General features: G+C 29.7%; 2 protein-coding genes and 1 pseudogene across 2 annotated transcripts; all 3 read left to right on the top strand.

The window, feature by feature from the left end:
- The window catches only part of LOC149888288 (uncharacterized), a 324,912-nt pseudogene that overhangs the window by 259,821 nt on the left and 49,926 nt on the right, over positions 1 to 15,165 (top strand).
- LOC149888300 (uncharacterized) lies at positions 962 to 2,945 on the top strand. The gene has a single exon (XM_090089252.1). The coding sequence runs from the start codon at positions 965 to 967 to the stop codon at positions 2,378 to 2,380; it is 1,416 nt and encodes a 471-aa protein (XP_089945378.1). The 5' UTR covers positions 962 to 964; the 3' UTR covers positions 2,381 to 2,945.
- LOC149888301 (uncharacterized) lies at positions 3,313 to 5,816 on the top strand. Its single transcript, XM_090089259.1, has 5 exons — positions 3,313 to 3,727; positions 3,885 to 3,981; positions 4,074 to 4,566; positions 4,918 to 5,083; positions 5,608 to 5,816. Exons 1-5 carry the CDS (start codon positions 3,523 to 3,525, stop codon positions 5,814 to 5,816), a joined length of 1,170 nt encoding a protein of 389 aa, XP_089945385.1. The 5' UTR covers positions 3,313 to 3,522.

Raw genomic sequence — 15,165 nt, forward strand, 5'->3', positions numbered from 1 at the left:
ACACAATGCCAATATCCGTTGCAGAGGGTGAAAGATCTTTTAGTAAACTTAAGATTATAAAAAACCATTTCAGAGCCACCATGGGACAAGAGCGACTTTCAAATCTTATGATGTCGTCTATTGAAAATGATCTCGCGAAATCATTTTCATATGATGAAGTTATTTTTAATTTTGCCTCGAAAAAAGCTCAAAAATTTTATTTAGGTTAGGAATTGTTTATGCTGCGGTTAGTTAGCAAAAAATGAAATAAAGTTAAAGTAGCTATGAGGGCATAATGTACTTTTTTGCTTCTATGCTAAGTATATATATGAAACGAAATCTATAAGGGCGCCAAAAAAGGTTTTGTCCCGGGCGGCTTGAAGGCTCTTGGCGGCCCTGGCTACTGGACTAAACGAAGGAAGATTCAAAAAAATGTTGCAACTATTTTCGATGAAATCGCTGAAGCTAATAGTTTTGTTTTGGAAGATAATTCATTGCCTTTAAATATGAACTGCAATAACTCAAAGTTTGATGCTACTCCGGAGAGTTATGAACCTATTGACACATCTATTTTTTCTTTAAATTCAGTTTTTCATGATTGTGTCAACAGCTCTGATGAAATTTGGAAAACCAATGATGAAAAATCAACTAGTTCAGAATCAATTCTATCCATAGACAAGTCAAATGTTATAAATGTCCTAGTTAATGATTTGACTAGTTGGGCAACTAGGCACAAAATTACACATGCAGCTTTGGGTGATTTATTGATTATATTGCGCAAATCACTTCATGGCTTACCAAAAAGTCCCAAAACTATTCTAAAAACTGAACAATTAAAGGTTGAAGTTTTTGAAAATTCCTATTCTTACTTAGGCATAAAAAATGGACTTTTATCTGAAAGTACAGAATGTTTTACAGATAAGACTGTAACAATTCAAGTCAATTTTGATGGCTTGCCTCTTTTTAAAGGTTCAAGCATGCAGATATGGAAAAGTTTGATGGAATATTGCAATGTAATAAAAAACCATTTGTTATTGCACTGTACTGTAACAATTGCAAACCTAAAAACATTATAGCTTTCTTATCTGACTTTGTCTTAGAAGTTAATGAACTGTACAAAAATGGTATCACAATTAACAGTCAAAATTATTCATTTAGAATTTCTGCAATTATTTTTGACACCCCAGCAAGAGTATTTGTAAAATGCACTAAAGGTCATAATGCATATCATGGCTGCGATAAATGTGAGCAGCGTGGTGTATATAATGGAAGAGTAACTTTTCCTGAAACTGCTGCAACATTAAGAACAGATGCATCATTCGCTAATATGTCAGATTGTAAGCATCACATTTGTGTGAGCCCTCTAGCTCAAACCTCTATTGGTTTGATATCACAAGTCCCAGGTGATTATATGCATTTGTCATGCCTGGGTATTATGCGTAAATTTGTGTATTTGTTAATTAAAGGTCCTTTAAAAACACGTCTCGGTTCACGTACAGTATTAGATTTATCAGAAAAGTTGCTTCATTTAAAGACAAATATATGTTCAGAATTTGCTCTAAAACCAAGAGCATTTTCTGATTTTAAACGCTGGAAAGCTACAGAATTTCGACAACTTCTATTGTATACTGGTATGGTTTGCTTTCGAGATTCCTTGTACAACAATTTTAAGCTTTTTTGTGTCGGAATGACTATTCTTCTTAGTCATTTATTGTGTCACAAATATGTTGATTATGCACATAGTTTGCTAGTACTTTATGTGGAACACTCTTCAAGTTTATTTGGACCTGAAGTTGTAACTTATAACATGCATGGGCTAGTGCATTTAGCACAAGATGCAAAACAATATGGTCCACTAGACAATTTTTCAGCCTTTCCTTTTGAAAGTTATTTATCAAATCTTAAGAAACTTGTAAGAAAACCACACTTGCCTTTGCAACAAGTTATAAGAAGGCTATCAGAACAACATCTTGCAGAGTCAATCAATAGTCAAACTAATAGCACACTTTTTCAGTTAAGAAAAGAACATTTTGATGGACCTTTGTGCAATAGTGAAAATATAAATGTGCAGACTCAACACAAAGAGCTCTATACAAACAAATTTTGTATTAAAGTTTCACAAGGTGACAATTGTTTTAAAATTAAAACTGGCTCTATAGTTCTAGTTAAAAATAATATTAAAAGTTGTTGTGGTCAAATTTATCTGGTGTGCAGCAATTTTGAAAGTGTTGAGAACTTTTTCAACTACCCATGCAATTCAGATATCCTTGATATTTTTATGGTATCTTCTTTAGCTAAGCATCTTTCATATGTTTTATTATCAGAAATAAAACAAAAATGTGTTTTACTCCCTTACAAAGCTTACTTTGTTACTATACCTTTGCTACACAGTTTTAGTTGAATAAGTTTATTTTTAGTCTTATATTGCACATGCTTCGACTATCCTTGACTTGAAGACATATGTTAATTTTTTTTTTTTTAAACAAATTGTAATAAGTTTGTTTTAATAAGTTTAGTATTTTAATAGCAATATATGAAGAGTTAGTTATTGAAATTCAGTGTAAGCAATTTTGATTTTATGTGCCATTCTGAATATTACATATAAATGTATATATTTGCGTTTATGTATATACATATGCATATATGTATAAATGGAAGTACCATATTCACATGGGATGAAAAGTATTTTAATTATTGTTTGATTTATTAAAAGACTTTCATTCATTTTTTTTATAAAGGGGTATTTAAAGATTTGAAATTCTTTCAACTCATTTTTTGTTTTGTTAGAAAAATGATAAAATTATTTATTAAGTACCTCTAATCATTTGTTTTATTGCAGCACTTTGAAATTAACTTAAGTAATTTATCTGAAAAATAGTTATACTATTATTATTTAATTACTTTTGTTATTGCCATAGATTATCAATCTGTCTGACTTCCTTATTTTTAACCTGTATATATAAAAAAAAAAATATTTTTCATTATCCATCTATCTTTAAAGCCATCTAGAAAAGGTGCTTTTAAGGGTTGTCATTTTATTGCTTATTTTTTATATTTTACTCTTATTTGTTTTTTTTATTAATTTGTAATTTACTACTACTGCTGCTGCTGCTGCTGCTACATACATATATATGTATATATTCATGTATATACACACACACACACACACACACACACACACACACACACATATATATATGCGTGTGTGTTTGTGTGTGTGTGTGTAAAGGTATATAAATTTACACTATTACACAATTTCTGTTAAGGAGTATAATTGTAACATCAATATTGTTGTAAAATAACATAATGATTGTGTAATTATAATATTGTAACAATCTTAATCTTATTTTTAATGAAATAAGTCTCTTTCTCTAAACTTTCATTTTAGTAATTTTAATTTTTCTTCAAAATAAATTTTTAATCTTTGAAATTATATTCTAATAATTGTATCATTTGAAAATCTTTTGAAAATTTTATACATCAGAAAAATAAAATAGCAGTTGTATTTCTTATACTGAGCATTATTTTTTTTTAAACTTTAGAATGGATCTCCATCAGTTTCTTATTGTTGCTTTTAAGAATGAAGAAGATGCTGTTGCAATATTGCCAGAAACATATTTAATTAATAATGAACTTTGCTTTTGGCCACCATATACCTCAAAAGGCAGAGTAAATAAGGCTATCAAAGAATGTGAAGCCCCTAATGAAAATTGGCCAAAACATGCCATTCGAGTTATTAAAAAAATAGGTCAGTCACATATGTACATAATGTGCTTAAGATATAACCTGCATTATTGTACAAAAAGTTATAATTTATTATACAAAAGAAATAGTGATAGTTTTATACTGTAGTTATAATATTGATAGTGTTGTTATAAGAGTGTAACTAAGGAGTGGTATTTTAGGTTCTTACAACAAGGCACAATCTCAACTTGAAAAAGCTACCATAACATCTGATCTACAGAGTGATTCAGAATCAAATACTAGGCTACATCCAAAGCGGTACTTAATAGTAGAAAATTTATACTTTTTTGTAAATAAAATTTTATGGTTTTAAATCCTAAGTATTTTTGTTTTCTTTATTTTATGTGAAGAGCAGTTTTATATCCTGATGAGCACAGCGAAACAGAATTCTTTGTGGAAGAATCTATTGCAATTTCTAAAAAAGTTAAATTGTTGACACCAGCTCCGGTTACGCCAAAAAAATTTCCCTCTGGAACATCCATGCAACTTAAACCATCAAAACCTGTAAGTGCACAAATGCTAACTCCACTACTTTCATTCACGCCTCCTGCCATAAAATCTAAAATAAATCTTATAGATGAGGAGCAGAAATCACAAGAAATGTTGCCATCAGCTGTGACAAACAAAATAGTTTCAATATTAGTCGAACTCAAAGAGGATGTGGCAAATCTGAGAAAAGAGTTTGCATACAACACAGCCATGCTGCAGAATATTGCTAATGGTGAAGTTCATGAAGATGACCAAAACATTTTTGATATTCTTAAACTTCCCTTATGCAATATGGCTCAGTTAATGCAACTTGAGAAGACACTTGAAAACGAAAAAATAACAATGAAAAAGCTTGTAAGTTGCTCACTCATTTAACTGACCTTAATTTTTACACTTTATTTTTTTATTTATTTTGATTATTTAAAAGAAAATATAAAGTTTCTATTAGTTTATTGAAGTTCACTACAAAAATTTTGCAAAACAAGAAAACTTTAATGCTAAACACATTTAATCTTTATTTCTCTTTTCTAAAACTAAATTGGCAGTAAAAAAGCAAAAGTTTGAAAATAAAAATCTAAATTTCTAATTAAATTAAATGTATGTTGTCAAGTTAATATATTTTTTGTGCTAATCGTCAAAAGTTTCATTTTGAAAACACTTTATCTTATATGTTTTGTTGCTTGTTTTATTGCTTAATGTATCTAGATACGAGCAGTTGCTTCTAAAGGTGGGCAAAACTTAAAAGAGGCATTGAAGAGAATGCTATTGTCATTATTACATAATGATGTTCTCAAAAAACTAAATTGTACAGGTCAGGGTGATAAAGACAAACAGTCTTTCCGTGATTTGAATTGCAGATTAGTTATCGAATGTAGATCTTTTTTTTTTAACTTTGAATTGAAAATTTAAAAAAGTTTTAATTCATTTAAATCTTTTGTTAACATTATCAAGTTCGAAAAAAAGTTCTTATACAATATCTCTACTAAAATGTTGGTAAGGAGGATAGGAGGTGCTAATAAACATTTGAAGGTAATCTTTATTAAGATGGAGTCACAATACCATATCCGGTTCTGTTAAATAGGCTAACATTTGTAAGGGACAGTAGTAACAGTAGTAAAACATTTTCTGAAAAAAAAAAAAAAGAAATAATAATAAATAAGTAAAAAAACAATTAAAAAAAAGTTGTATATTTATTGTTCTTTTCCTTTTCTGTAAGTAAATGCCAAGTATATACCTAAATGTTTTTTAAAATAGGTTTGACTTAATAAAAATAAACCACAAATTAATTAACTTCATAATTTCAGTTAATGGATGATTCTCCGAATAAATATACGAGTTAAGAATATGACATCGTTTGATTTTAGATTTATGTTATCATGTGTTTTAATTTTACAGGCGCATTGAAGCGAAATCCCCCGACTGCTCAAGCCACAGAAAGTGATATTCAAAAGGCGAAAGTACATTTTTTGGCCGGAGCAATCGATAGAAATGGTGGAAGGAAGGCGAGAGCTACTGCAACCGAGAAAGTATCTTGTTTTTCGACAGTGAAAAATAAAATTTTTTCTAATTTAACATCAACTTCCGATTCAGAAGATTCAAATTAAAATTTGTTATTGTAATATGTTAGATTGTAAATATATTTATATTACTCATTGAATATTATATTATATAATAATACACTTGCTTGGTCAACTATGTCGTAATGTAAGCGATGAAATGTAGTTAATACATTACTAGCAAAAAAGCAACCCGTAATACGGGTTATGGTCGGTCTGTTAATTTATAGTGGCTGTTTTCCACAATTTAAAGTTGCAAGACCATAACTATTACCCTTTTAGAAAAACGCCTTCAAATGAAAAAATATGTGGAGGTAAAATAATTTACCAATTATTTAACATTATTTGAGTAATTTACAACTGAAATAGGTCATATCAGTGTAAGGCAGAACCGTTTTCCTCGACATTACTAAGTTCAAAACAATACGTTTTTAGTTACTGACACAAAATAATATTCTTCCTCATGCTTTAAATTGACGAAAAAGTAAAGCTAAATTCGTGTTACATTTTTATAACGTGAACTTTAATTAGTAAGATTAATATAAAGCGAACGTAAATTTTACATGAATTCTTTGGCATCCCCTAGATACATGTTTCTTTAACAAAGGAAATTGTCTTTAAAACGTTAGATGCACACAACTAAATAAATTTATTCAAAATATCTGACCATTTGACTATTGCTATTTATGGCACTAATCTGACCATTTTTATATATGGCCTCTTTGTTTCAATAATTTTTAGTAAACGGTTATTTGCTACCATTTATTAAAAATTCCTTTTATTACTCGAAATTTAATTCTCTTTAATAACTTGACAATAATAAAGGACCTCCCTTCCCCGTTTTTGTCTAAAAACATTTATCTTTATTAAGAGTTATCAAATTTTTGATGAAGACCTTCTACCAGAATAATAAAATGTAAAACAATGATTTACATGTATAACAATTTTTTATTTTTAATATATATAAGAATTTTTTCTTTCCTCAAAAGTGTTGCAAATGCAAACTAAGATAATTAATTAGTTTAACACCTTATAAAATTTAAGTAACTCGATATTTGACAAATGCGCAAAACTACAATTATAACCCCCCAGTTTAAAAAGATCCCCAAAGTTACGTAAAACAAATAATTAGGAATGAAATAAAGATTTTTTAAAATTGAACTAATTGCATCTACTTATATCATTTTAACTGACAAAAATTTACAATAAAAGGTAATCAGGTTTTTTTTTATAAATCGTACAAATGCGTCAATCGTAAATCTTAAAGAAAAAAAAAAAGGAATTATAATACCATAACAAAAAAAAAAAACAAAAAACCAAAAAAAACCAAAAAAAAAAAAAAACACCACATAAAAACTGAAAACCCATTTACCTATTTATAGTAACCTATTTTGACATGGCAGTTAATATAAACATTTATCGAAAACTTAACTATAAAATCTATTTCGAAGTACAAAAGGATTAACAATACTAATATATATATATATATATATATATATATATATATATATATATATATATATATATATATAAATCAAATTAAGATATAAATTGCATTTTTAGCATAATGTTGTCTTGGCTTTATATAAATAAAAGCATTAAGTTTCAATAATGAAACTACAATAGACACCAACATGAAGTTGTTTATTGGTAAAAATGATTTTGAACACAAAACATCACAACAATAACACATAACAATAGAATATTTACACTCTTCATCCTAAAATCTAGCGAAAATAACAATCCAAATTAAAATAGGAAAGTCAAAATTAGAAAACCAATTTAAAGTTAACTAATTTTTTTACTAAACATATAAATACATAAAGTATATTTGTTTTTATATTTAATACTTGTTATTCAATTACTTCAAACTTAGAACATTAAAACATCCTAGATTTAAAGATCAAGGTTGCATACTCTCTCATACACATTATGCTAAACATTAACAGACATTGTGTTTCCAGAATAATTAAAAAGGCCACACAACACAACTTAGCTCTAAAGCAGTAACATTGCCTGGCACTAAATGCTGCCAAGTCACAGCTCTGCTATAAATACATCGCTTGGCTGGCAAGGTTATCAATCACGCTCAACATAATCCCAAGTCACACCACTTTGAAAACATGGAAACAATATAATTTAAACATATATACAACTATAAACAAATATGGTTTTATATAACACATATAAACAAATTTTATAAAAATATTAAATGACAAATATATTTATCAAAAACTATAATATATATATATATATATATATATATATATATATATATATATATATATATATATATATATATATATATATTAAAATAATAAATAAATTTGTACAAACAAAATGTGCTCACAACTTACAAACAGTAAATTTTCAAAATAAAAATCTTAAGACTATAAATTAAGAACATTAGAAAATATAACATTATTTGTGTAACACTTTTCACCTACCACACCTTGAATGAGATGTTTATTAATTTTGAAAAACAAACTATTAAATGCTCTCATTCTTAAACATGCAACATATTGTTGACCATGAGAGAAATTGGTTTTTTTGAGATATACCCCAACTCTATTAAATGTTTGACTTTTATTAATTGTCATTGAGTAAGCCAATCTGACAGGAAACTCACGACGTTTCAGAACAAAAGGTATATTAGAACCTGATGGAGCCAACTGATTTTGAGGAACAAAATCCCGTTTACCACCAGAAACACCTGTCAAATCCTCTGCATCAATATAATTATTTTAAAGAGCACAAACTTTCATTCGAGTACCATTGCATAACCCAGCTTTGAGATCTAAATATCTAAGTAGCATTATTACACAACCAATTTTCAACTTTAAACAATGAGGTGGCATACGTGAAGGAGTTAAACTATTCAAACAATCAACAGGAAAGTCATTTCTTTCATTAAGGTCATCAGTATCAATTTGATCAGCACTTAAACAAACTTTGACCTCACCCGGCAGACATTCAAGCACTTCTTCATTGATTGATAATGAATCAACATTAGTTGGTGTTAAAATCACGCATTTAGAATAATCATTTTGATCAGTATCTCCGAAAATCTTTTCAAAAATCAATTTATTTTCTCTAATAATGCACTGATTTGGTATTTTAATGCATATTTTATAAGGATCCTCCTCTTTGACAGGTTTTGTTCCATTCCCAAGTTTTAGTAGCCATTGGGAAAAATCATCTTCCCCATCTTGTACTCTCATATTTTCAGTTCATGCAAACTTCTGCACCAATTGCCAACACAAAGAACATTTTATACACGATTCTACTATCTCAGCTGGTTGTCCTCTTTTCACAACAGGCAGAATTTGCGTTAAGTCAACACCAAAAAGAATGATTTTTCCTCAGAATGGAAAGTTGTTGTTGCAAATATCTTTTAACAACCTATCAATTGCATTTAATTCTTTACATGCTCATGTAAGACATTATACTGGTTGCTTCTCAGTTTGGTTTGGTTATTTCTGATGAAAGCAAGGTGCTGGCCTTTGATTTTAACATACGCATCAAAAGCATATTGCTGAAACAGTTTTTTGCCATAAAAGAGTGAAGAAAAAAATTGTGTAACTGAAAGTTTATATTCTAATACAGAGAAAATGTAACATGATTTCTAACCAATGTAGCACGTTCAGGGTTGTGAACCAATTGATTATGCCAACCAGCATCACCCTTAGGAAAAAATAGAGGATAAACCATAGGATGTAAGTTGGCAGACACACTTGATAGAGTTTTAAGAGGATGACCTCTTGGGTAAACAACATCTTCCCTGGAAACAGGTTGTACACCAACAAATACAACTGCAACTTCATTATATGAAGGGAGACTGATAGCGATTATAGCAATTTATGCTGGAACATCATGATTGCAAAATATTTATAGCAAAATCATGTAGTAAACAGCGCTAAAGACAAAAAATCAAATTGATAAAAAACAAATTGTATATATAGCAAAATAATTTGTATTGCCTTTTAGTAAATGATTAAAAGCAGTGATTTGTAACAAAATTACCTATTTAAAATTTTTAATAACAGACACAAACATGAAGTTAAGCCAAATGTCTATTAACTCAAAAGATAACAAAAAAACATCAGAGCAACAACGCACACCATAAGTTAATATATGTATATAATATAACTTAAGTAAGATAATATTCATATATAACAAAACATAATTAAAAACAATACGCAAAATGTTATTAAAATGCATTATTATGTATTTTTAGAATATTCTTTAATAATAAAGGCATGAAAACAGCAAGACCTAAAGCAGTAACAGTTTGACACTAAAAACTATTGTGTAACCCTCTGTTAAAAGTACATCACTTGGCTGGCAAAGTTGACAAATCTTCCTCTACACGTTTACCAAGTCACAGCACTTTGAAAACACGGAAAAAACATAATATAAACATATGTACTAACTATAAACACAATAAATGTGTTTAAATATGTATATAAGGTTAAATATATATACCTCATATACATATTTAAACACATTTTTAAAACAATTATATAACACATATCAACACATACACAAACATTAAAAAAACACTTAACATTATTATAAAAACACATTGATAAGACAGCTATAAGTGTGCAAATAAAAATTTTAAAAATGATGCCAGAAAATTTAAAAAAATACAAAATATATATTTACAAACAATACTCTTCAACTTCTTTTTTTTTTTTTCATAAGAACTGTAATCCTCATAATAAAATTTAACCTTTACATACTATAACATGTGACATGCCATGTCAGTGTTGGCACAAAAGTTTAATTTATTTTCTAAATTTTCTAAAAAAGAACAATAATAGTTAATAGCATCATAGAAACTTCAAAGTAGTAATAATTTCAAAGTAGTAATAACCATTTTATGGAAATAGCATTAGTATAACTTAGTATAACTCTTAGTATAGCATTAGTACGAAAGATTTACAAAATATATACCATCCAACCGACCGACCATCCATCCCATCCCCACCGACCGCCGACTCACTATGAGATCTCATAGTGGTCGGCGGTCGGTGGGGATGGGATGGATGGTCGGTCGGTCGGATGGTATATATTTTGTAAATCTTTCGTATTATCAAGGATAACTTGAATAAAACCAGTTTTCAACCAATAGAAAAAAAGATTACAGAGGATTAACAGAATAAACAATATAAATAGCGTTTAAAATAAAAACACATAACACAATCCAAGCACTTTGAGTTACAACAAGAGAAGTATTAAAAATGCCAAACACTAAAATTCTAAAAAGATCGAAAAAAATAGAAGTACCAAAGGCTGTAAAGGAGGCTAAAGAAAAACATATCAAAGAACTGAAGGAAATGCTTAACATCAGCCACGGTCAGGCAGAAGCTTATGAAATACTCATGCAACTTTCTTACACAGTAGAAGACCCAGAAGAAGCTAACCATTACGCTAAACAAGCTAACGAATTGAAACCTCTAACAGACTCGGAATTAGACGGTTTGCTTATACCAGAAGAAGAAAGACAATGCACTAGCAAACAAGCAGAAAACCTGTCTGAACCACCACCAAAAAAACAAAAAAATATTATTGAAATATCAGACGAAGACGATGAAGTAATTAAAGAAAGTGAAATCGAAACATCTATAAAATCAATAATGGAAACAACATCGTTTGAACTAGATAAATCGGTAATTATATATTAATTATAACTTAAAATAAAATCATCAATATGTACAATATAAATAAAATTATTGCTTTAGGAATTATTCATTTTTAATTCAGGTTTACAACGAGGATTCGATTTACTGCACATTACAATCTCCGGAAAAGAAAATGACGCATTATGGTACGACCACTCAAATGGAATCGCTCAATGCATGCCACTCAAAAAGAAAACGCATATCAAATGCGAATACGGGGACGGAAAAACTTCAAAATATGACGGAAAAGAGCACACCCACTATCTGGTGGCCGTACCAGTTCTACAAGCCACAGACCGCAACTTCGACAATCAATCCTTATCCATCCGAAGACGAATCTTCAAATCAAGAAGATTCAGATGTCGAGGTTGCAACACAATCAACATTAAAAGGTACGGTTCCACATGCGACGCGTGCAAATTCTCTATTGAAATTAAGCACGTTAATGGCAGTAACTACTACTATAACGTGCTTAAATATTTTGAAAGAATTGTATAATCACATTAATAATAATTTAATAAATAATAATGCACCTTTGCCAACTAATGTAATAAGAACAGAAAGAAAATCAAAACGCAGTCAAGCTCGATTACTGTTCATTAACTATCTAAAAGATAGAAAAATAATGAACAGTAGACAGTATGACTTACAATTAAAGGAATGTGCAACTCTAAGACTCCTGGAACTAGATATGGCATCAGGAGAATTAGAAAGTTGTAAAAAAACAGTATTCCGACAAAACTATTTACAGTATGGAGACTCAAATGTTATATTAAGTAGAATAGTAGAATGCACAGATAAAAGTAGACTTGGCGCGGTCATATATATTTTGCGCAATGTAGCACAACAAAATCTACTTACTGTAAATAGACTAATTACTTTATTGGCAAGATTTATATTTAATGAAAATTTTAAAAAAAAAGGTTTAACTTTGTGTGGAACTTCAGATGGAGGTAAATCATTCCTAGGAAACCTACTTTATGCTGGTTTTAAACCATATGAAATAGGTTACTGGAACTGTCCAATGAGCGCAAACCCATCGCCTTTCCTTCTACAGTCCTTAGTTAACTGTATAGTATACAGATGCGACAAATTTGTATTCGAGCATGCTGGTGTTGTACAATTAATGAAACAACTGCTAGAAGGTGCGCCCACCCTTACCACGGACATCAAATATAAGGACCCTCTACCTGTGGATCCACATCCGGTAATGATAACGATGAACAGCGAAAACAAAGAAGATATACTCAAATGGCACGCAAATGAGTATAAAGCCTTTGAAAATCGCTGCGTTATACTCTTCTTAGGGAAACCATTATTCGATTGGATAAAAGAGGAGGAATTATCGGAATATGCAAAATTAAACCCAGAACTTTTATTTATTTTATCAAAAGCACGAAAAGAAACAGCACTTGTAAATAATGATATATTTAAAAAACACATTAACGAAATACATTTTTAAAGTTTAAATCGTTTATTCAATGGCTCTTCCACAACTTCATCGTCATTTACAATACCAATAAACATAGTCGAAAAAGCAGGTAAAAACACTTTTTGATAACAATTCAAAAACGTCAACTGAGGATTGCCTTTAACAAATGGAGTAGGCATAGTTGTAGTAATAAAGGTTGAATCAGAACCAAATTTACATTGAACTTGTTTAGCTCTTAAATAATTAGGATCAGGAGGATTCAACTTCATTCTATCAAAAACCCATTCCCTTTTATAAACTTGAACAGTATGAGTCAATCTGATACGTCCTCTAACAGTTGTAGGCAATATATCTCCTTCAGAATAAGCAGGATCAACACAAAACATCAACATTTTACAATTCTTGTTACCAGAAAAAGGCATAATGTTAGGTAAATTATTCCAATAAGTATTACAAGTACTTTCAACAAAAGTATCACCAGCAATACAATCATAATTTTGTCTATTTTTCCACAAAACAGCACTTCTATCAAACTCAGAATAAGGTTGCAAAAATGTATCAAAACATTGCTCGTTACCAAAAGGCTCTTTAGAATCAGTATTATATGGCGTTATCGCAGCAAATACACAATCTAAATTACCAGCAGCATACTCCTTCTCACCAGAGTCTTGCCACAAACATCGAAATAATCCAACAGGATATTGAACATCTTTACGTTTCTCATCATTTACACTAATAATACTACGAGCTAATAAATTCTTTAGTCCATGATGAGGCATTTCAACATGACCAAAACGATAATCAACAGGATAAGTATTTAAAACATTCCAATTTTGATCAAAAAACCCTTCTTTCTTTTGAACAGCCAAAGTCTGATCAGATTGAAGAAATTGACCACAAGAATTACCTTGAGTATTAACAAATTTAAACTTACGAACGGAATTAGGATCATTAAATAACAACTTAATAGGTTTACGCAAACCAATATCATTAATCCATTCAGAATAATAAATAACTTTCTCAGCAACATTATTACGTTCTTTAAACCTCGGATCTTTAGTACTTATAACATTAGAAAACCTAGTACTAACAGGTTTACCATCTTTGTCATCAAAAAATATAGAATCTTCAAATAATTTCAAGGTAGGTAATACAGAAGGCTTTTTATCATTACTTTTCAATTTCATATCTTGAATCTTTTTCCAATCAGCAACATCAAATAACGGATATATATTATCAGTAATCATTTGATCACCTTCAACATCAAAAAAACGAATACCAATATTAGACATCTCCAATGGAACAACTGTATTTTGAGAAGTCTTTAATTGATTTTCAACACGAACATCCAACACCTCACAAGAAACCTTTTTATCAACATAAAATATACCATCAGCTATAGGAAAATATTGATCAATATCAGCCCATAAATTAGGATACGAAACAGGAAAATAATATATATCATTTACAGAACCAGCAGTAACACTACAATAAAAATATAAACTCTTCTCAATAGTAAATTCGTCATAATATCCATGAGAAGGATCAAAACCTCTTTCTATAACGAAATCTGGTGACGCGGATGGTTCGTGATTGGGAGGTTGCTCCGCCATTAGTTGAATGAAAACCTCGATGAGACCAACCTTTTCTTCCGCTTGGATGAACGAAGTTTCTTTTTATTCTCTGAAGGTACTTTCTTTCTATCCTCAAAACCATTTGAAAAGACATCAAAAACATCAAAACTTGAATTTATAGAAAAATTATTCCCATCATGCCTTTTAACACCCATATTAGGTAAATGATTAATGAACATAGGAATTTCTTTAGGTGTCATTAGCTCATACCGACCAACCTTTTTAGCAACACTACCCCCTTTCAACAAAGGAATGTCATTGGGCTGAAACAAAGGCTCATACTTAGTTCTTTTTAATCTCAAATAATCTGGTATATCAGTAGATGGCACGGGTTGATAATCTGAATGAAAGTTCCATAAATTACTACCAGTAGAACTACGGCTAGAATTAGAAACACTAGAACTGTTAGAACTAATAGAACTCAAACTTGAAGAAGAACCACTCCAATCTGACTCGCCATATAACATATCTCGTTGCTACACCCTGCTAATACGAAGTATTTACAAAATCCCAACGCTCCATCAGTCCACATAATACTACGAGATATATAGCATATATATTCTTTTTAGAAATAACGACCGACCGACCATCCATAACTAATACTATGAGATATAAAGCATATATATTCTTTTTAGAAATAACGA

The sequence above is a fragment of the Hydra viridissima genome, unplaced genomic scaffold, assembly GCF_058129835.1.
Source record: "Hydra viridissima isolate aposymbiotic clone 2 unplaced genomic scaffold, HvirCarnegie_v1 scaffold_5, whole genome shotgun sequence".
Lineage (NCBI taxonomy): Eukaryota > Metazoa > Cnidaria > Hydrozoa > Anthoathecata > Hydridae > Hydra > Hydra viridissima.